Source organism: Antechinus flavipes, chromosome 1 (assembly GCF_016432865.1).
Source record: "Antechinus flavipes isolate AdamAnt ecotype Samford, QLD, Australia chromosome 1, AdamAnt_v2, whole genome shotgun sequence".
In the NCBI taxonomy this organism is placed as follows: Eukaryota; Metazoa; Chordata; class Mammalia; order Dasyuromorphia; family Dasyuridae; genus Antechinus; species Antechinus flavipes.
The window spans coordinates 660,186,747-660,210,545 of NC_067398.1; the positions used below are offsets into that span (position 1 = coordinate 660,186,747).

Sequence of the window (23,799 nt, forward strand, 5' to 3'; positions counted from 1 at the left end):
CTATAAAATGGGGATAAATAGCAGTACCTAATTCACATAGCTCTGGTGAGGGTCAAATGCATATAAAAAGCTTTGGAAACCTCCAAGTGCTTTATAACTATGAGTTGCCATCATTATCTTCACAGCCCTTCTTATTTTTCTAAGTTCTTTTTTTCCTTCTTTGATTCTCCTAAGGGAAGGTAATATTCTTCCTATTTCACAAATGAGGAAACTGAGGAGAATTTGCTTAGTCACATAACTGATCCTCTCTTCTTGTATGTAAAACACATTGTGAAGGCAAGAAAAATCAAAAACAAAATCGGGATGGCCGGCTGTGGTATGTTAGAAAGAACACTGGACTTGGAGCAAGAACTGGATGTGAATCCCAGCGACAACAGGACTAAAACGGAAGTCATCCCAGGAATCCCAAGCGAACTGGACCGTGGGGTGCCTAAGAGGCCCCGGGACTGGGGATGGGCCAGGGCGGCAGAGGTGGAAGAAAAGATTCACACTTACTCCCGAAGTGTGAGGGATTCAACAATTCAACAACTTTTATTAAGTGCCTAAGATGTGCCAGGCACTGGGCCAGGCACTCCGGATACAAAGACAAAAACCAAACAGTCCCTGCCCTCAAGGAGCTTACATTCTATTGGGGAGATACAACATGTACAGGTAAGTAAATACAAAGTAATTTCAGGAGGCAGAGGGAACTAACACCTGGGGGATCAGGAAAGACTTGCCAAAGGAGGCGGCACCTGAGCTGAGCTTTCCACGAGCTCGGGGCAGGAGGGTGTGCATTCCAGGTGTGGGGGACAACCCGGCAAAGGCACCAAGACAGAAGATGGGATGCCTCGTTCTGCGTAGCCCGGAACAGCCGGCGGGCCGACCGGAGCGTGGATGAAAGGGGACGAGTGAGCAACAGCACAAGCGAGATGATCCTCTGCTCTGTTTTCTCCTCCAACTCCGGACATGACTACCACTTGTGCTCTCTGAGCCCCAGACCCGCTCCCCGGCCATCTACAAGGTGTAGGGGCGGCCTGATCTGAGCCCCACGCCTGGGATGCCGCCTGCCTGCTGCCGGGGTGGCCACGCATGGTGGACATCTTGGCTGGAATGCTGGCTTTGCTGCTTACTCCCTGCCCCGCCGAATGGTCACCAAACCCCTCGGGGCCTCGGACGAGGGAGACGGCCAGCCTGGAAAATGTCTACATCTTCTTCCAGGGTCTGAGCCTGGGGTCCTAAGCGGTTTCTCTTGGAAGTCCTCACACAAGCTTTTAAGCACTGGGTCAATTTTTTCATCTCAAGACACATTTCCTACACGTCCATGCTGTGCATACTCAGATGGATGGGCCTTTTGCTCTTTGCCAAATTGTCAGTCTCCTTCAGAGAGAATTATAAAGCACACCACCATTAAAGAGGGACTAGATTATCTGTCCTCTTGCCACCTAAAACACCAAAGGCACGTCTCAGAAATAAAATAATAAGCAGCCTGGAATTTTGTAGTATGTAAGATACTTGCAAATATTTTTGGTTGGGAAAACAAAATGTGCATTTCCCCGAATACTGTGGCCACTATAGCACACGTCATTCCCCACAGCCCAAACCTGGAAGGCAGGGGAGTGTGTGTGTGTGTGTGTGTGTATTGGGCAGGGAAGAGCAGCCTCATCCAGGGGTCAGTCAGTCTAACTTCTAGAGTCCAGAGTAACATTCCGAACAAGCACTCCTTGAATATGGCCCCTGGAGAATACGAGGCTGCTCCTTCTGACAACATAAAGCGTCATCTTTAAAAGGGACTAGAATAGAATCTAGGAAAGGTGCTGTTTCAGCCAGGACTGCTACACGAAGGAGATCCCCACAACTCAAGGTCCCCACTGCCCATCCCTCCTCCCCAGCCCTCACTTTTCCCTTTCCACAGCAAGAGTTCTCAGATGTCAATGTTCTCTCACTTTCTGTTTTAAATAGTGCTCTCTCCAGCCTATCAACTGTTAAAACATCTTTAAAAAATACATGCAGACTATTCTTTAAATCACTTTCTTGTGAATGGCAGGAAACCCCTCAGATTACACAGCCAGATAAAGTGAGGCTTGACCTCAGCTCTGCTCACTTTCTCCAAAACAACAAATGAAAGTACATTTTCTCTCTTCAATCTAAGATTAAAAAAAGATACGGCTTCACCTGAGGCTGAAACCAACAGCTCAGCCCCTGCCCCCACCCGGAGGAGCCGGTGCCCGGGGCAGCACCACCCCGGAGGGCTCCCTGGCCTCACCCGTAGGCCGGCCTTTCTGACCAGGCTTACCAGGAGTCAGTGTAAACATATGGCTAACCTCGCACAGAGGAGCCTCTTCCCAGGAGTCCCCAGGGAGCCCAAAACACTGTCACGGCACCCAGGGGCAGCCCCCTGACCTCAAGTCCAGTCCTCTCTCCCTGTCTCTCCTTCCCCAGTTTCAGATCATCTCTTAGCTGCTTAGCCACCTGGCTCAGCTGTGGGGGAAGGAGGAGACATCTTTTGTGGCTTGAAACAAAACCCCCCAAACGAGTTTCCGCTAGTTATTAATGAACGGAGACCACCAAACACACCTCGGCCACCTGCCCAGCACACCAAAAAGATCCAGGCCTGCCTCCAGCATCCCTTACGAGGGTGACCTACAGGGGTATCTCTTCTGCAGCCACAAAAGGGTCGGGGGATTTCTTCTTTAATCAAACACACGTATATACCTCTGGGACTTCAGTTATGGAATGGTTCTCACAACAGTAAGAAGCAAAAGATCAAGCAAACCAGAAGACAAAGTACTTATTTGGCCAGACACGCACCGAGATGCTGGCCACACACCCCGCTTGCCGGGACCGGGCAGTGGCAAACACATCCAGGGTCCCCACACTCCCAGGACCTGTGCCCGAGCAGAGCTCTCAACCTTCCTCTTCTAAGAATATCGAGGGGAGAAGCCTTGGTGGGGCCTGGAGCCCTGGGGAGCAAGCCCCCCGACCTGGAGCAGGGCAAAGGTATAGCACGCCCTCCCCTCCTTTCCCCAAGCCTACCTGCAGCCCCACCTGAATGACTGACAAGCCTCAGCACAGCCACTGGGAGAGGGAGCAGTACCAGAAACACGCAAATGGGCTGCTCAGAACACAAACACCCTCAACTTCCAAGACACTCCAGCTGAAACACATTCCCTGCCCACTCAATATACAAATAATATTTTAAAACAACAACAAAAGAAAATGAATGAGATGTTTTTCTCTCCCTCGTATTCAGTGTTACTCAAATCCCATTTCGGTTTGTGGGGAAAAGAACAATTTTTTTTAAAGCCACAAATCTAGAAAACCAGTTTGGGGATTTTTTTTTTTCTTTCCTTCTTTTTCCGTTTTTTTCTTATATTTTTTTTAACAATAAGTATTTATAGAAAGAACTTCACAAAGGTGATTTATATACAGAAATCACAATTCCAAAGGCTGCTTCAGTAGTCAGTGAAATAGCACCTTTTCAAGATGAGAGCTTTTACATGGTTTAAAAATCTGAGTAGTTTTTGCTTTTGTAATGTAACGTTTAACCCTTCCTAGCCTAAGACAAGAGCCAGGCATCCATGGGCTCCGGGAGTACAAGCTCTTCTAAAGCCTCCAGGTGACACGCAATCTGAGAGGTTACCATTGCTTCCTTTCCTATGACCGTCAGCAGTGTGTTCAGCAGAGTCGAGGTAGCCTGTGGCCAGACAAGTCTCTCAGATGGTCAAAATTAAATGTAGATGAAAGGAATTCACAGCAAGTTATTGCAGGGGGGAGGGGAAAGGGGAAGGGAGAGGGCTGTCCACTTGTTCCACAGTTGCCTGGGTGCTTTGCTGGGGTCAAAGGGGGTCAGGGTGGGGGTAGGGGAGGTCACGAGATGTTGGTTCTAAAATTGTGTTTGTACTAAAACATGTGGCTCTGGGCTCCAGGCTGGTATTGTGACTGCAGGAGGCTCTCCATGAAGGCCAGGTAATCAGGATTCTGTCCATAGTCCTCAGAGTTTCGGGCGTTGCCCACTCTCGGGCGCTTTGCTGCCTTGGCCTCCTCTCCTGAGGATACTCTCTCTTGTGGAGCACCAGTGCTGAGGGACTGCAGAGACAGGAAACACGGCTGCATTAGAGAAGAGCCCAATGGGGACCCCTGTTTCCAGAGGGGCTGACATACCCGTGCCCCGAGGGCTGGTGGCCAGGACCCACTGGCCTTCAACTTAGACAAAGGGACAATTTGGAGCTCCTCCCATAGCTGTGGCAAAACTCGGACTCTAGTCCTCAAATTCAGGGATTTCAGGCTCAGAGTCATCAGGCAGACCCTCCCCACACCTTCTCCCTTACTTTCTGCTTCCCACTCAAAGGACTTTTTCCTAGATGGACATGAGCATCCTGAATTCTGACTGTCTTTTAATCTTCTATACTGCTCACTCTGTAAAACTAGGAATTAAGCACAAAGCTTAGCTTTTCCCAAACCCAACGAGGCCACTTTTAAAAAGCAGCCATGCTCTTTGCTTCTGCCTCTGGGTTACCCACCAGTCTTGATTTGACTCTCTTGGGGAGTTCCTCCTCGAGGGTGTAAATGTCACCCCGCTTCACCATGAGTTGGGAACCATCTTCAAACTCCACCTACAATGGAAGCAGAAAAAAAACACTGGATGTTATCAGACTAAAGGGGCCATGTCTCAGCTAAACTTCCTTCCTCCTCCCAGAGTCTGACCGAATGCTTTGAACATAGCAGAGACCTAACATTTGTTGAATGAATGAAACTGACCCTAGTCTGCATGTCTCGCCCTTAAGCAGGGATGCAATCATAGCCCCTGGGTCAACCAGCAGAATCATGTCCCCGTAGAGTGGCTGGAATTTGATACCCAGCTGAGGGAGCAGCTCATCTTCCCTTATTTGTGTATACTCAGGAATCCAGATACCTGAGCAGCAGAGAGACTCACTTCACAGATTAATTCCGTACTGACCATAAAAGAAACTGCAGGGCAGTAAAGTTCCTTCTGGCTACCTCAGTGTTTCTATGATCAGTGCTTCAACCTCAAATCCCTCTACTAAAGTGGGAGGACAGGGGACAAGGGGGCAAAATTTAGTAGAAGGGCCTGAGGTTGAAGCACTGATCAGAGCCCTGAGATCTACTTATCAACTTGTCTATATGATCTGTTTGAAATTCAGTATTTCCATTTATACAATAACAGAATCAGACTAAAAGGGTCTCTGAAGACTCCATCCAGCTTTAAATTATATATAAATCTGTGCCTTCTTATTCCCACAAACTTTTGAAAAAGGGTGACCATCTCCCTGCCATCTTTAAGTAGTGCTAATATGGAGCCATCCTTTGACAAATGATCTGCCTCTATGCTCTTTCTAGGATGGTGCCTAGCATTTTTTTTTTAAATTAAAGCTTTTTATTTACAAGACATATGCATGGATAATTTTTCAACATTGACCCTTGCAAAACCTTCTGTTCCAAATGTTCCCCTCCTTCCCTTCACTCCCTTCCCTAAATGGCAGGTAGTCCAATAGATATTAAATATGTTAAAGTTATATGTTAAATCTAATACAGGCATACATATTCACACAATTATCTTAGTGCACAAGAAAAATTGGATCAAGAAGGGAAAAAAAACTGAGAAAGAAAACAAAATGTAAGCAAACAGCAACAGAAAGAGTGAAAATGCTATATTGTGGTCCGCACTCTCCCACAGGCATCTCTCTGGGTGTAGATGTTTCTCTTCATCACTGAACAATTGGAACTGGCCTGAATCATCTCATTGTTGAAAAGAGCCACATCCATCAGAATTGATCATACAGTCTTATTGTTGCCATGTATAATGATCTCCTGGTTCTGCTCATTACACTCAGCATAGTTCATGTAACTCTCTCCAGGCCTCTCTGAAATCATTCTGTTGGTCATTTCTTACAGAACAATAATATTCCATAATATTCATATACCACAACTTATTCAGCTAGTCTCTAATTGATGGGCATCCACTCAGTTTCCAGTTTCTTGCCACTATAAAGAGGGCTGTGTGGTGCCTAGTATTAAGACTATGTGGTGGTTGTGATGATAGCTGCTGAGAGTCAAAAGACTGCATTGGCCCAAACTCTTTCAGTCCATAGTGTGCATCAGTGTCAGCCTAATTCAGCCTGCCTCTTTGTCTTCAGGACAGCTACAACAAAGTTTTTAATGACATTGACAAGTTGGAGCACATTCTCCATAAAAGTTGAAGGAAAAACAGGAAGAAACAAAGAATTGGTTTATAAATGGTTATGCTTATTTAGAGAGGAGACACTTAGTAGGTATCATTTCTGTCATTAAAATTTGAAATGGCAAGGCAGAGAGGTCTATCATGGCAGAGGTAGAATTCAAGATTGCAAATACTACTCCTTATTGGATTTGCAGAGGGGTGATCAGTTTTGGAATGCTACAGTGACTCAAGAGAACAGATTCAAAAGATCCCTAGGATATAGCAGTCCAGGTTAGTTCCTACTGACATTTAATAAAAACAGCTTGTCAGCCTGAAAGGACATTTTATCCCATCATAAAATCTTTCAGGGTAATTAGGCAGACATCAACAAGTCAAAATCAAATATCTGAGTGTTTACAACTGGCTGTATTGGGATTCCTGGCACTGCCCTAGTGACTGAAAGTATCTGAACTTGTGTCATGTGGATCATGCATCACTGGACTAATGATGGGAAGAACAAGGTTCTTATCTCTGCTTTGCTATTGATTAAGGATGACGCTGGGCCAGTCACTTTTCTCTGGATCTGAGTTTTCCCATATCTAAGACAATGGTTTTACATCTGATGTTCAGTCAAAAATAAAAGTGATCTTAGAGACTGTAATTTTTATAAAATCTAATGTTCACACTTTAAAAATCTCTAAGTTGCTATTTTAAATAGAAATGAGGGAAAAAACAAAATTTCTTTCTTATCTTCTATCACAAGGTGATCACTCTTGCACTAGTCAGTGATTTCTCCCATTTAAATGGAACATTTTCACCCAAATTAAACAATTTCAGTTACCAAAATATGTTTTTATTTTAGCAAATGGTGGAATAATCAGTCAGGTGTAAAGACCTGGGGTGTTAAATAGTTTCATGCTCCCAACTGCTTTCCCTGATCACTGATTAGAACATGAATTATGTATCTGGGAATAGAAAAGAGATGCTTATTTCAAAAATAAAGAGTGGAAAATAATTCTACCTCAAAGTCATCAGAATCCTTCAATTTAGGGAAATGAATTCTTCTGCTTAGAGAAAGGCGGTTCTATGTAATGCACTGTAATACCTTCTTTTGAGCTCATTCCTTGTGCATGCTAATGGTAATTATGAAAATTATTAATAATAACAAGTAACTAATAAGTGCCAAACACTATGCTAACTGCCAAGAATACAAAGGCAGGCCAAAAAACCCCACAAAAATGAAAAAAAAAAAAAAGCTAATTTCTGTTCTCAAAGGGCTCATAGTCTTGTGGGGGAGACAATATGAAGTAGCACAGTGGTTATGGTGCCAGTTCTGAAGTCAAGAAGACTCATTTTTCAGAATTCCAATCTCAGTTCAGACACTAAACAGGTGCCCCAGGCAACTCCCTTAACACTATTTGCCTTCAGTATTGCACTTGCAAATCCTGTCTGCCTGCTCCCAATATTTACATACTTGCCTTGTAGTTTCTGGGATACTGTAAATGCCAAGAGGGAAGGAAGCAAATTTAATTGACTATTTTGTGTCTCAAGAGTTCATAGCACAAGGCATTACATATAGCAAGAATTCAATAAATGTGTGTGTAACTGAATTCAATAAATGTGTGTGTAACTGAACTGTTCCCCTAAAGAACAGGGATGGCTCTGTTTAGTTGCTGGGAGACACAGACGGTATAGAGAAGAATATTTATTTTCATAGAGCTCCTATGGTAGACAAAACAGAATCAGAAGTAGCTGTAATATAGTTTTACATGACAAGTGTACTTGTTATTAACTGGAGGGTGTATAAGCGCATGCAGAAGGACTCACATAGGAAGTAGTTTAGTTGGGCTTTAAAGGACAGATAGGAATTCAGAAGGTCAAGTACAGGCCTACGGGATGAGGGGACTAAAAATAAGAAAAAAATGTACAGAGCATGCTCTAGGAAAGGGATAAGTCTAGATCAGTTTGAATAGATTATAGAAATTAATGGGAAAGAAATCTGAACCATAGCAAACATTCAGAAGTGCTACTGTCACCAAACTATGATAGTGAATACCACTATCAGTGACAAAATGGCAAAAGAAGGGATAACTCAATGTGGTCCTTACAATTATAGTGGGTACTAGCTCTTCTGAGCTAGGGTGTGTGGGATGGGATGGACAGCCTGGAAAGAGTCCTACGGGGCCAGGCCATAAGCCATATCCACGAGTGGCAGCTACTGCTGTTTCCTCCTCTCCTTGGAACAAATTGAGCCTAACTGGAATTCATCAACTACACAAGTGTTTGTCACTCACTGGCCACACTTTTAACCAAGGGAAAGTTTATTAGATAACACAGAATGTGGGAGCTGGGAGGGTGCTTAGGGGTAACCTAGTTGAACTCTGTCAATTTAAACAAATGAAAGGCAGAGAGGGACGGTAATCTACCTAAGATCTCACAACTAACTGATGGCTGAGCTGCTACTCAGCCTTCTTATACTCCCAAAGCCAGTGTTCTTCTCACAATACTTTGCAGCCCCCAATTATCAAAACTGGCTCTGGGCTACTCTTTGAATCTTCTTTACTTCTCCCCCACCTACAGAAACATGAAATTCCTACATTCACTCCAGGACATCAAAAAAACAAGGTTAGCACCTGGTAAATCATTATAGAAAGATTCTTAATCCCGGTTTAATTATAGAATTATTTATTATTTAATTATTAAAGAATAATATATTAATACAATTATATCATATACCTAATCACATATATGTATACATACTTGTTCATAAAAGTAAATATTTACTTATTGAATTATTGAATATTAGGATTCTTAAAATTATAGTGGAATGAAGCAGATTCCTATGGTCAAGCAGAAGGGTGGCAGTATTTCTCTGATGGGCTTCTGATTGGTTGGTTGCTGTCCTTCATTCTCAAAGAGGACCAAAATGACCAAAAAGAGAATCACTATCTTAAAGGTGAGTTACAGCGTGTCTGACTATGGCTGAGTGCCCTGCACAAAATTAGAACCTAGAGAGGGAAGAGTCACAAAGTGAACCCAGGTCCTCTGATTCCAAACCTGGTCCTTTTTTACTCTATTGTAAAAAGATAAAAAGGTATAAAAAAGCAAAACAAAGAGTGTGACCAGTCTTTATCTGCAATCAGCTGGAATACCTATGAGTTATAGCCCACAAATCAGGCGCTACCACCTGGGGGAACTTGAATATTTACTTCATCTTTAGAGAGGACAAAATGGATGACCAAGTGCTTTCTTCACAATGATACTGGAAAATAAATGGCACATTATCTCCATACTACAGACAGGAAATAAAAGCTCTGGAGGGAACCTAAGGGTACAGAACTAGACCTTCTGGCAGAGGTATACTACACTGCACTATTCATTAGTGTGATCATCCATTTCCAACTTTTCCCCTAAACAGGTTTTTGTCTAGCCCAGATTCTTTGCTTTTCCTCCAGAAAGGCCAATATAGCTAACAGAAGTGAACTCTCCTCCATGGGCCCACTCTGGGCCAGAAGAGGCTAGGGTTCCACACCATTACCAACCCCAACTCAAGACTTTTCTTGTTGAAGGAGCACCAACACCAGGCCTATGACAAAACACAAATAAATATTCAGCTTCAAGATTTTGGTGTGATTTTCATTCCCCAGATCTGTCATGCTCATTTTCATTCCCCAGATCCGTCATGCTCAGAATAGCCCAAAACACACCTGAAGACTACCATCTATTAATTGTCTGGGAGACATTTCTTACCATGAGTTGCTTGGCAAGTAATACAAACTATACCAAAACTCCTCACTTACTCAAGGAAAAAAAAAAAAAAAAACAGAAAAAGAGTTCCACAAAAACAGACTAAAGTAGCTTACATTTTTTCTAAGGGGAGGACAAAAAAAAAAAAAAAGAAGCATACTTCCTGGCACCAGTTTTCTCAAGGAAAAAAAATTTTAAAGAATGCAAAATTATAAAGGATCATAGGAGACAGGCACAAGAATCTTCCCAACTTAAGAGAAATCACTTACGTTTAATGAATGAAACAAAATTTCAAATTCAGAAAAACCAACCAATCCTCTAAGGGCAAATGAAACAAATGGGTAATCCTACAGACAATGGTCACTCCAAGGGGAAGCCTGAATATGGGATTCAAAGTGTGAGGATTCCAAGATGACCAGTGCCCAGAGCCAAGAGAGGATGGGCTTCCTCTCTTTGATTATTAAGGTGTTCTATAAGGTTCCTTCCAAGTGTTCAATTCTAGATTCTTTAGGAATGATTTCTCCTGAGGATCCAATGAAAAGACCCAGTTTAGGAATGAAGGATTTTTAAAGTTGGAAGGGACTTCATAGACCACAAAGTACAATTACTTCTGGCTCTGTTACCCACTACCCACACCCCTAACCTGAGGATAACTAGGAAAAAAACAATTAAGCAAAACTGAGATTATATACACCATGTTAATATGTAGCCTGAAACTTCTACAACAAAAAGGAGAAGGTGCGTTTCTGGGAAAAATCCCTTTTCTAAAAATATCTCACAAAGATAATACCAACTAGAAATTCAGTTGCTTAACAAGATCTTTTAAAATGCAAATAGATCTTGGGCACACTAAACCCATCAGCCATACACACTTTAGTGTCTGTGAATTAGTTTAATCTGACTGTTTTTCTCTTAACATCTGGCTGATAGCTGACATTGAGGCAATGGGAGTTTTGATTAAAGGTGTGTATATGTATCCATCTTAAAGAAGGGAGGAGAGAGGAGGGAGGAGGAAGAGAGGAAGGAGGAGAGAAGAGAAGAGAGGAGGGAAGAAAGAGAGAGAGAGAGAGAGAGAGAGAGATTGAGATTGCAGTCTCACTCCAATCCAATGGTGAAGACTTGACTAAAAAAACTTCCTAAATACATGTACCCAAACTATGTACCAAAAAATGTAGCTCCAATGTAGGAAGAATAGTAATGATATCTAGAAATTCACAGGAGTTGGTAATAAAACTCAAAGCTTCTCATAACTCCATATAAGTATATTAAATATGAATAATAAGCATGATGAACTAGAGACCTCATAGGTATCACTAATATTTGGTGAGTTGAGACTCCTAACTAGAATGTGACCCTGGAAAGATATAATCTTATTTAAAATAATAAGATAGGCAAAAGGGAAGAGAGCAACATTTTATTAAAAGCTTACTATGTGCCAGGTACTGTTTTAGGAATCAGGGTTACAAAGAACAAAGTAAAAAGAGTCCCTGCCCTCAAGAAGTTTAAGATCTAGCCAAGGGGGACAATATTCACATACAGACACAATGGGGATAGATACCAGATGATTGGGGGAATTCAAAAAATACTTCATGTGGAAGTTCAGATCAGGAATGGAAGACAGCCAGGACAAAGGCAGAGAACGGGGATATGGAATACCATGTGTGAGACTAGAAAGGAAAGCTAGTTTGGTCAGACAGCTGTGTGCACGCAACAAGTCTGGAAAGGCAGAGTGGGATCAGGCTATGAAGGCATTATATGTTAAAACAAGTGTACCTTATATTCAATCTTGAAGGTAATGGAGGAAATTCTTATGTCTGCAGACCTGGATACCAACCATGTCCTTCTAAGTGTTCTTTTAGAACCATGTATAAGGCTTTATCTCCTATTCCCATTAAATTTCATTCCCATTAGATTTGGCTCCACTTTCTAGCCTGCTGATATGCTTCTAGTGTGTAGATCTGGCAGATTATGCTACTATATCTTTGCTCAAGATCCCTTGGGCACTGCACTAAAGACCTTCTCAATCAATATGGAATCATTAAAAACTACTTTTTGGATCTATTCATTCATTCAATTCTCAATCCAGTTAATGATATTCACTATATGTTTTTCCATCTTGTCCACAAGAACAGAATAAGAAACTGGGTAAATTTTACCTACAAATTGTATCTGATCTACCAACTGACTAATCCTATAAAAAAGAATATGAAGTTAGGCTGATATAACCTCCTTGTAAGGAAGCCATTATGTCTAGACACTTGTCAGTTATCTCTTAACCAAGACTCAAATTCTTGCAGACTTCATTCTTTTATCTTTTTTGGAAAATTGAGGCAGTATTCGCTCTTTATCCAATTCTGCAATACTTCTTTCCATTCTCTACAGTCTTTCAAAGATTTCTGACAATGGCTCAACAGTCACAAAGCCCAGTTAATTTTTTTTTTTTTTTTTGTATTTCTAAGTATATAGTTCTCCTGGGCCTGGTGAATAATCATCACTGAGAAGAGTAACTTTGGATACTTTTACTAATCCTTGATTCTGTTGGCTATTAGATTCCCAAAAAAGACATTTCTATCATGTCCTTTCTAGCCTAAAGAACATTTTCTCAACAGAGAGAAGAAAAGCAAAAAAGAGATGAGTAGTTCTAATTTCTCTCCATAATCCTTTATTGCCCTATTTACCCTAAGCAGCAATTTTTTCTGTTAATTGAAAGTTGGGTAAATATAATGGGAGCACTGCATATACTGTCAGACTTGATTGATCTCTTGGTTTTGATTAAATGCATTTTCCTTCTCTTTTGTTTTATTCATTCTAAGAAATAGTTCACTAGGTAAGGGAGTTAAGAGGAATATATTTGGTGTTGTAAGTGGTCAGAATATTCCCCACATACCTCTCTCTTTAGATAGTTCCCTTTTGTGTTTTCAGTTTCATTACTGCAAATTTCTTACACCTCCTAGAATGCCATCTCCTTTAGACTTTTAAGCCACAGAATCTTTTTTATCCTTTCTCTCAGACATCTGAAACTGGCTCTACCAAAATCTAGGATGCCCATCAATCGATGCCCAACTTTCCTCTTCTCATTCAAGTCAAATTCTAAGGTGTAGTGGTCACTTCTTCTTAAAGGTTCTCATCAGCACCATCCCACAGTAACCATTTCTTCTATGAGAATTTTATTTTCCCTTATTGGTTAAAAAAAGAATTAGCTGCTCTGATTCTGCAAAGAGAGAGCTCTATCAGATATCTGAACAACTAAATTACCCATTACCATTATATCACATTGCTGTGACCGGCTTGTACACTGTTCCCTAAGCTTTCCACCTTACTTCTTCCCCAACCCCTCCAACTGTGCAGATTCACAGTGCTACCCTTCATATGAGCTTCCAACATGATTTTCCTAAAATCTAGTAATCATGTCACATTCCTAGCCAATTAACTCCAGTGGTTCTATTGCCTCTAAGTTCAAATATAAATATCCTTAATTCAGCATTTAAATCCTTACAGCCTGATCCCAAGCTACCTCTTCAGCCTAAGTGCATGCACATAACAGTCCAGCCAAACTAGCTTTCTTTTCTTTTTTTAATTTTTTTTATTTTTACTAGCTTTCTTTTCTAGCCTCAAACATGATACTTCATACCCCACACCTCTCTTGGCCTCTGTCCTGGCTCTACTCCATGCCTTTTCTGAATTCTGAATTCCAAGTATCCATTTTGTACATATTTGTACATATGTAAATATCATTTCTTTTGCTAGGCTGCAAACTTCCTGGGGGCAGGCCTGTTTTTACTTTGGCCTCCGTATCCCCAGTGACCAGAACATGGACTCTCACTTGGTTAGCTCACATGAAATATTGGATTCATTTCAGAGTGACATGTTTTAGGAGGGACATTAAAAACCTGGAAAATGTTCAGAGAACAAATCTAAATCACAGAAACATCGAATTTCTAAGTTGGAACAGAATGCAGTGGTCATCCTGACAGTCCCCATTCAAAATCAAAGAATTTCTCCTACAATACACCAAAAAAAGCAAACATCCAATTACTACCTGAAAGTCTACAGAGGGGGAGACAATTTCTTTCCACTCCTTTTGATTCTGATCTCTTCTACATGACAGCCTGCTCTTCAAATATTTGGACAAAGTTACTATGTCTCTCCATGTTTTCTCTTCAACGAGATAAATGCTCCAGCCCTTCAGCTGATTCTCATATTACATGACCTCAAGGCCCTTCCTCAACCTAGCGCAGTTGGAAATTACAGACAGGAAGATAATAACCTGAAGAGGGATAACAGAACACAACTGACCACGGGCACTGACCACGCTAGGTCATGGGAGAAGACAGAAAGTTTACTGGGAGATCACATGCAACCTCAAGTAGAAAGATCCTTAAGAGAGTGAGACCAACTTCTTTTCACAGATGACTTACAGTGGTTTGCCCATGAATATACAATTAGCTGCTGGGAAAACAAAGACTTCCCAGGTTCTCTGACTCTTATGTCCTCCTACTTGGAAGTGTTTTCTTAAGGCCACGTACCCAATTTGTTGACCAAAATCAAAGTGGGTAATTTATAAATTGTAAAATGTCAACAAAAATCAGTGCTCTTCATCTGAACTGTCATCTACTACAAATTTTAAATCCCCAAAGAGATGCCATCCCCAACAATCCTTGCTTAGAGAATATAAATCAACATTAACTTAATTACAAGAGCAAACTACACAGAATCAAATGCAAATTACACAGGATGGTGTACTGTTTGGAGCTGTCCCTACCAAGCTCCTTTCCCAGCTGCTACATGACTATCTTCATCATCACATTGTAACAAGTGAACCATCCCATTCTGTGGATGTTTCTGTCTCTGCTAACTCCCAAGTTCTTTGGACTTAACCCAGGCAGAAAGAAAAAGAATAAAGAATTAAGATTTATCCATCTTAAAGAGCCAGATGGCCCAACTCCAAGGCAGGAACCAGGATTTGCCCTCATTAATCAGAGAAGACAAAGAAATTGTTTGTCTCTCTGTTAGGGAGCGGGTTCCTTCTCATTATGTCCTGTCATGAATTTAGATCTTCCACAGGACAAGGCATGCTCTCCATCAGAGCACCAGTACCATCATGGCACTCCACCCCAACCTTCCTTTTAGACTCGGTTCCAAGGGCTGATGCTCAAGCCACAGGAAGGCCGCAGAGGGGCTGCATAGGTGGCAATGGAGACTTGGGTGGCCGCTCTTTGCTCCTTACTCTAACGTCTCAAAGCTTGATGATTTCAGTGGTACAGAAGCTCCTGACCATCAATGCAGATCATCCAGACCCCACTAGCAGTGAATGACAAGTGTCAAAACAGGAAAAAATGATTTGGGGATCAGCTTTGTGGTGTTGAGCTTTTCAGGGCTCGGCCAATCCTTAGGTGTGAGACACACTATCACTACCTGAGATTTGTCATCTTGGCAGAAGCTGCCAGAGCTTATGTCCTGTGGCCCAGCATCAGCTCCATGCTGCGATGAAGGAAGAGTATTTTAATGAAAGGTTTATTCTTGACAGCTGAAAAACAATCCCTTAGTCATTATTCTCCATTGTCAATAAATTTTCTTAATATTCCAAAAGTAGACTGTCTACTCTTTTTCTATCTATTCTTCATGCCCTTCCCTGGCCCTCCTTAGGGACAAGTAAGAGAGATTGTGATAGATGCAGGAATTTCTTCCTTCTTACCTGATAAATATGACTGATCACAGCTGAAATGAACTTGGCTTTATAGATATTTCCATCAGTCCACCGGAGCTGAACAAACTCCCCTTCAGGAGGGGGTCCCAGCTGGAGACAATCTCTACTCTGTTGATGAAACAATACAGTTTAAAAGGCAATGAACACGTATTTCTAAATTGGAAAGCCACGTATAAACAAATCTTTGCCCTACTGCTATCCATTTGTGCCCAAGATTTAATGCTACCCAACACTTACAATTGTGGCCAAGATGATTCTGGTGAGAACAGTAACTGCCATTTTCTTAAAAGAAGAGCTTCACTTGAAGTAAGTAGTATTTATCTTTGTATCTCTCACAATGCCTAGCCCAAGGATTTTTGTAAATTGGGAACTAAATAAATGCTTATTTACTGAAGGAATTACATAGATACTATACATAGATATAGACATATATATGAGAAAATAAATTGAGGAGTTAGAAAAGATTATTAAATATTATCATCCCCTCTAGCTCACAGGACTGACAGGTCCAAGAATTAAGAGCTATGACTCAGGTGACAAGCTCAACATCATCAACAGTTCATGCCCTTGGCTAGCTGCTGTCAGTAGAACAGTCCTTTTTATCTCTTGTGTAATCACAAATAATATCTCTTGTATTTTGGGTAAAAACAAAGGAACTGTTTGCATGTACAAAAACATGCATGTCTCAAGGTAAAGTACAAGACTCCTGAATGCAGTATGCGGGGCGGGGGGGGGGGGGAGGGGAGGTAAGGGGGAGGCACATGGCACCAGTCTTGGATTTCTCAACTACTAGCTGATTCTTCGCTTATTAATAGCCTTCTCTTTCATCAAATAATGAGAGAACATTTCCCTCCACACCCTCACAAACCCCCTGAATCATCTCAAGGGTGCTCACAATAATGCTCTCTGGGTACAAGTTGTCACTGTAGGAACCGTCATCAAAGTTCACTTCATAGAACGTCTGTGTGGTTGTGCCGATTACTTTGCACCGATAATAGAGACCATTGCGGTTCTTTGTGATAACTGTCTGGCCCAAAGACACTTCCCTTAGAAACTGGACCTAGAAAAAAACAGAGGAAAGTCAACATCTCAATAACCCAAATAGACACTGATGAAGGCTGAGACAAAAGGAAATCTTTTATACAAAGAAGCACTTACACCTTGGCTGCCTGTTTTATGCTTAAAGCAAGTGATGGACACAACATAGGGCCAATCATCAGGTTCCATGAGGACACCAGCCGCATGAGCACAAGTCACATGAAAAGAAGTAGAGCAATGTTCGTAGGAACACTGGATGCAAGCTCCAGATATCTTCTTCATCCGCTTTCGACAGTAAACACATTTCTGAAGCAACACAGACAGAGAAATCATAAGCTCATTCACTTTTTACCTAAACTTACAAACCCTTTTGGATTCTGGGAATTGTCTCTGGCTTGTCCCTATGTTTGAAATGCTCTTCCTCTTGTTTTTTTTTCCCTTCCAGCTTCTCTGGTTTTCCTCAAGGCCCAATTAAAATTCTACATGAAGTCTTCCTTGATCCCTCTCCTTAATTCTGGGAGGAAGGGAGAAGGAGAGGAGGTAAAAGGGGAATAAGTACTTATTAAGTGTCTACTTTGTGCCAGGAATTGTGCCAAGCACTGTACAATTGATTAATTCACTTGATCATCACAACCCTGGGAGACAGGTGTTACTATGACCCCAATTTAGTAGTTGAAAAAAGGCAGAGAGAGTTTAAGTGATTTGTCCAGGATCACACAGATTTTATGCATCTGAGGCTAGATTTGAACTCAAGTCCTTCCTTGCTTCCAGGGATGTTCAGAGATCAGTCTAGTTTAACCATTTAAGTTTCTAGTAGAGAAAAAATGAGGTACAGAGAGATGAAACTACTTGGTTAGTAGCAGAGTTGTCTCTAGGACATCTTGAACAGATTATCCATGGACATTTCACACTCAACACATTCAAAACACCCCTCAATCATTCCCCCAAACTTTCCCGTCTTCTGAATGGTCACTCATGCTGCTGAGGGCACATCCTTAACTCCTGGGTGTACACTCACTCTCCATGTCCACTATGCTTCTCAATGATTTTGTCACTTCAACTTCCCCTAGATGTCCTGGCGTGGCCCTCTTCTCCACACCTCAGCCACCAGCTCCTTATCGCCTCATGTTCGACCTACGGCCCCAGCCTTGTTCAAGTATCTCAAGACTCCCGTCCATTTTCCACTCACCTGACAGAATAGCCTAAAATCAGTCTATGTCACCCTTTATTTAACAAATGACTGCAGCTCTCTCTGGGTTTTGCAGCCTTCCCCTACCTCTCCAGGGTTCTTACACTTTACTATCCTCACGGTTCAGCCATTTCCATCATATCCAGCACCTCATGACCCTTTTTGAGACTTTCTTGTCTCAAAGACAATGGAACAGTCTCCATTTCTTCTCCAGCTCATTTCACAGATGAGGCAAATGGCCAAGTAGCTTGCCCAGGATCACAATAGGTACTAAGTGTCTGAGGCTGGATTTGAACTCAGGTCTTCTTGACATCAGACCTGGCACTCTGTCCACTGCACCACTTTTACTATCCTCTACACAGCCTGCAGCAAGTGGCCATGACCTTGCTGTTCTTCCCACCCCACACTTCATTCACTCCTTGTCTTTCAGGCCTAACAGACTGTCTTCTCTCCCCTCTGCCTCTCAGCTCCAATGGCTTCCTTCAGGGCTCCAATGAAATCCCACCTTCTGTAAGAAGCTGTTCTCAATTTCCCCCTTCCCAGGAAAGAGCATCCCCTTTATGCTGCGGAGGTCCAGGATCAGGCTGTGCTTGTGGTCCCTGATGGAAGACTGGGAGCTCCTTGAAGGCAAGCCTGTGTTTCTGTCTTTCCTTATGCCCTGAGGGCTTAGTACAGTACCTGGCACACAGCAGGTACTCAAAGAAGGGCTTGCTGATTGATCAAACATAGGTTTTTTGACAAAATCAAAGGCTTGGCTACATCCCTTCCAAAGAACTGCCTCGGTCAGACCACTCTTGTTTCCATTCTGATCTTTCCTCTGGGAGCTTTGTTCAAGCTTCAAAGGAATTGTTCTGATTTTCTTTCCATAGAAAGCTGTTTTTGCACAATTGCTTTAAAAAAGGCATCACTAAATAGAGTACCCTCACAATGAAAAATTTTGCTCTTGCTGAACCACCAAGCATCACCAGCCTCAATGAAACTGAAGACCTCACTGCCCACATGTCCCTTATCCCTGAGATCATGGCCCCTGAACACCATAGGAGTAATTAGAGTATATCACACTTTACCTCACTGCTCGATGCTATGGTAGTCCTAGGAATTGGCTAGCTTCAGAGACTGAGCCAAGCCCTTTCATGTTATCTGAATGCCATTCTGAGCATTTAATAAGTGGTTTCTTTATCATTCTGTAAACTGTTTTCAAATACTAGCTAAGCACTACAGCAAAGGGCTTGGCAGGAATGTAGCCCCACACTGGAATCAATAGTGATGAGATCTCATTACTAAACTGTCAATAGAAAATTCTCTCACCAACAGGTATGGAGCTGATATACAACATGCTCAATACTCCTTCGTGAGGGAATATTGACCTTCATGTCCTGAAAACTCTGATTTTCCTTGCTATGATAGCTACCACCAACACAGAATGACAAAAGTGTAAATAGCACTTGAGTTACCACCAGAATCCTCCACAAAATGGACAACATGAAAAACAAAGAGTAACCAGTTCCGTATATTTCATTAAAACAAATCACTATATAAGTAGGTTGGTTCCTGCCTGAAGAGACACACTTTTTAAAGCATCCAGAAGTGGAAATCAAGAATATAAGAAAGTTGTAAAGGAAAAAGAAGTAGCCATCCAAAGAAACTTTGTAGGGATGAGAGCCAAATCTACCTGGCCATAGTCATAAAAGAAAATTCGTAGAGCAAAAGCATAGTGCAAAATCAGATCAGAGCTCAGCATGAATAATGGGCTGTCTCTAGCATGATGAACACTACAATTCATTTACTCCACTGAGAAATGACAGCTAATTATTCTGAATTTCCACATCATAAATAATTTACACTTAGGCCCATAATACACCATTAATCAGAAGTCATGCAAAGACCATTTCTTATAACAGTGCAATGGTTGGATGGATTGAGAGAGCCTCATGTGAAGGAAGACACATGGGCTCAATGCAAAAGACACACTGATGGATCATTCAGATACTCTGGGGTTCTTCAAAGACACTGCTCCCTGAATCCAGTCTCTTCATGCCCTTACCCCAAGTCAGACACAGGCCTAAAGGTTCCTTAGGAAATATCAGACCCCATCAGAGCAATGTGAGCAGACGCAGCTTCCCAGCAGAGGACACTCCTCTACAGCTCAGCAACAGGCTATGTGTTAGTATCTTAGGAGCCAGATAATGAGGACTAGCAATGATCTTAGAGACCTAGTAATATCTTCCAGTGGCTGAACTAGGAATTAATTGTTTGGCAGAAAACAGATACAGATTAGGCCTGATATTAAGGAATGTGTTCAAATGAAGCCACTGGATGGTGAAATGGGCTGCCTTGGGTAAGGTGATAGTAAACACCTTTCAGGTAAGTTTTTAGACCCCTTCTCAGGGATGTGGTAGAGGAGGCTCTGGTTTATTTGTGGGCTGGGCTGGACAGTTTATGAAGTCCCTTCCATATCTAACTGCTAAGATCCTATGGCTTGTGTGGTAGTCCACAAGACTAGTTTTGAGAAGCAAAGGAGCTGAATTTAAATTGTTATGAGCTATGTAGCTATGTGTTTGGGAAAGGAGGGCTACAGGTATGGACAGAAAAGTGAACCAAGATGCACACAGCTGGGATCCCAGAAGAACCATTCAGTACTTACTGATGTAGATCTACAGTGACTCCTAGTGGGCATTAAAGTGCTCTCACAAGCTGCAACAAAACATGTCTGCATTAAAAATGATCTAAAGCACGCAGCACTTAAAAGAATTGTTGGTGTGTAGGACAGGTGATCTAATTCAGTCAATAAATACTCCTAGTATTAGAATATAGAAGTTTCTTTGTATCAAGAACCAGGTCCAAACCCCTTTCAGTGTTTACATGTAATATATTCTAAGAACAGATAAATGACATACTCTTCTTGTATGTTACTACTAACAGTTCTTCACAGAAATCCATCATGTCTCAAAGAAGGAAATCCCACAAACTATTTATAAGCATTCACCCTACGCAGAAGCTACAACAAGCTAAATCAAATCAGATCACTGATCTATACAATATGGAGAAGTTCGTTTCTTGTTATAAATCCTTTACTTGGCTAAGATTGGTTAGATCTAAAATGCTCTTGTATACTTAATGCTTAAGCTATTGGATGTGGATTCTCTTAAACAACAATAGGAACTGATAATCTAGTAGGCAGTTTAAGAAGGTACTTTGGATTAGGTCCAAGCTAATAAGGACACATTTTTCTTTGCTACATGGGATCCTGGTATATGTAAATATAAATCACATTCCTGTGAAATCATCTTGCTTAACCACAGACATATAAGCAAGAAGGCTGGGTCTAGCATGAGCTATGGGAGGAGATACTAAGTAGGTACGATGGTGCTAGGCTGCTAGTAGGCAGGCCTGCAGGAGTTAAGTGCTTTCCTTTGAGGCCCCATTAAGCAGTACAAGTGAGCCTTGTGTAAAAGGATTTTTAATTCATCGTTACAAGTGCTGGTAATGAAGAGGATGCATGCTGGAAATGTCAGATGATCCATAAAGAGCCTGTGCAAGAGGATTTATCACTTGCGCGTTGTGTTGCTCCATCACTCCACCTGAATAATGAATGCTTTTTACATCCACATTTGTGTACAAAACCCATTTGCACAACAGAGAAATAACTCTGGAAGTCAACACAGCCTCTTTGTAATCACCCATCCAATGCCTGGCTGGGCTTGGATCTGGTGGCTGCATGCTTAATGAATCTCTTTTCCCCTTCCCAAACACTGCCTCACTCGGGTGTCCCAGTAAACCAACAACTGACCTGGGCCCAACCATCGGTCGGATGTCCCAGTGTACTGTGCACCCCGAAATGCAGAGCAAGTTCTTCCTCTCTATCCCACCCAGGGGCAACTTCCTCTTGGGTGACAGATGCCAGGTATCTCACAGGTACATCCCATCACCATGCAGGAGACACTGCCCTGGAGTGGGCACAGGAGAGTCTGAATGCTACGTCCCCAGCTCCCAAAGATACAGTTGTCGTCACATGTCTCTCTGGCTAAAACTCATCTGAAAGATGATACATGTAGACTAAAACTATCTCCAGAGAAACTACTGCAACCACAAAATAGTTAAAAAAAAATAAACTGAGTCAGGAATGCATACCCCTATTTAACAATAGCACACCCAGCTCTAGGGGATGAATTCCTTATATTTAATCCCTAAAAGGAGGCTGCTCACAAAGGTTATGGGTTCCCAGGTACTTATCAATACAGATTAGGTTTGATTCTAATACCTATTTTTAAACAAATATCAAAATCTTTACACATAAATGTAAATAGTATTATTCTATCATATATAAGAACACCTTTACCCCTTCTCTTTTCAAGCTTATCAGATGTGATGCTGTCTTTCTCCTCCATGTCTTTGAATAGGTTGCTATCATGCACTGAGAATGCATTCCCTCTTTACTTCCAACTTACAGAATCTCTAGCTTCTTTCAAAATTCATTTCTCAGGGGGGATTCATTCCTGAATTCTCCAAGTTACGGTGCCTTCCCTAGAACATTATCTTGCATTGACAAGTATATTTTTATAAATATTTATTATGTGTGTATGTCTTGTTACTTCTGATGGACAGAATATAAACTCCTTGAGGGAGAGGCCTGGCACAATGCCTGGCACATGACAGAAATTCTGCTCTTGAGTTCTGACCCTGTAAAAAAAAAAAAAAAAAGCACCTTCCCTGCCTTGACTTCCCATTTTGGGAAGATGAACAGCTTTGATTGTTGATTATACTGTTTGACAAGGCTGGTTTGGTCTGGTTCACTGAATTGCTTTCCCCCCCCCTCCATCGCTTCTTCTTCTTTTTTTTTTTTTTTAATTTTAATATCTTTTTATTGATAGAACACATGCCAGGGTAATTTTTTACAGCATTATCCCTTGCATTCACTTCTGTTCCGATTTTTCCCTTCCCTCCCTCCACCCCCTCCCCCAGATGGCAAGCAGTCCTTTACATGTTGAATAGGTTACAGTATATCCTGGATACAATATATGTGTGCAGAACCAAACAGTTTTCTTGTTGCACAGGGAGAATTGAATTCAGAAGGTATAAATAACCCGGGAAGAAAAACAAAAATGCAAGCAGCTTATATTCATTTCCCACCTCCATCGCTTCTTTTAAAAGCTTTGCTATAAGAGATGGCTTGCTGGACAGGGAAGAAGAAAGAGGAAGATATGAATATCTGGAAATAAAGGTGATATAAATACAAGAGGAATCAACAAAAATAAGACTCTAATTTTAAAATATTGGATTGATTACAATATTGTTCCAATTGCAGAAAATGTTATAGAAGCCTTTCTGGAAATTGCCTCTACAGCATATATACATGTTCTTTATAGCCTTATTTGTGACAAACTATTAGGAGATTTGTTTTTTTTTATTCTGGCCATGCAGAGTGGATGCGTTAGTGGTTAAATTAGCCAGACAGCAATTCTAGAAAAGAATTCCTCAAAATTCTTGAAGCGATGGCTAACACCATTGGAAAAAGGGTATGGTTTCGGACAATGCTCATTTAAAAGCATAAGTTCTAGTTTGTCTGTTTAAAAAAAACAGGCTCAATCATACTTGTGAAAACAGTATTAGAGAGAAAACCTTCTGTCAGCTTCCTTATTCTACCTAACTGCAAAGATAACAGCTCTCACATATGGTATTCTACAGCTTATATCGCACTTTCTTCACTGTACTTCACAAAGTAGGTGGTATAAGCTTTCTTATACCCATTTTGCAGATGAAGAAATGGAAATTCAGAGATATGAACTGCTCTGCCATGGTCATGTTGCTAATAACTACCTACTATTAAGTCCCAGTCCCAGTCCAACAACACTTTCCTTAATTGTACCTGAGAGTGTATATGAGCATGTGCATTGTATGTCTGATGGGAAGTGGGGGGATGAATGGCAACACATCTCTGGATGTTACAAAAATTCCTTC

At 41.6% G+C, this 23,799-nt stretch overlaps 1 protein-coding gene across 3 annotated transcripts in view; it reads right to left on the minus strand.

The window, feature by feature from the left end:
• Positions 1–503: 503 nt before the first annotated feature.
• Positions 504–23,799, minus strand: part of KDM4B (lysine demethylase 4B) — a 282,960-nt gene continuing 259,664 nt past the window's right edge. For all 3 annotated transcript variants that reach the window (XM_051971832.1, XM_051971833.1, XM_051971831.1), the window contains 5 exons: positions 16,773–16,958; positions 16,510–16,674; positions 15,603–15,722; positions 4,503–4,595; positions 504–4,068 (listed from right to left, as the gene is read on the minus strand). In XM_051971832.1, the coding sequence (XP_051827792.1) occupies positions 3,883–4,068; positions 4,503–4,595; positions 15,603–15,722; positions 16,510–16,674; positions 16,773–16,958 (750 nt within the window). In that variant the 3' untranslated portion in view covers positions 504–3,882. The remainder of the gene's footprint in view (positions 4,069–4,502; positions 4,596–15,602; positions 15,723–16,509; positions 16,675–16,772; positions 16,959–23,799) is intronic.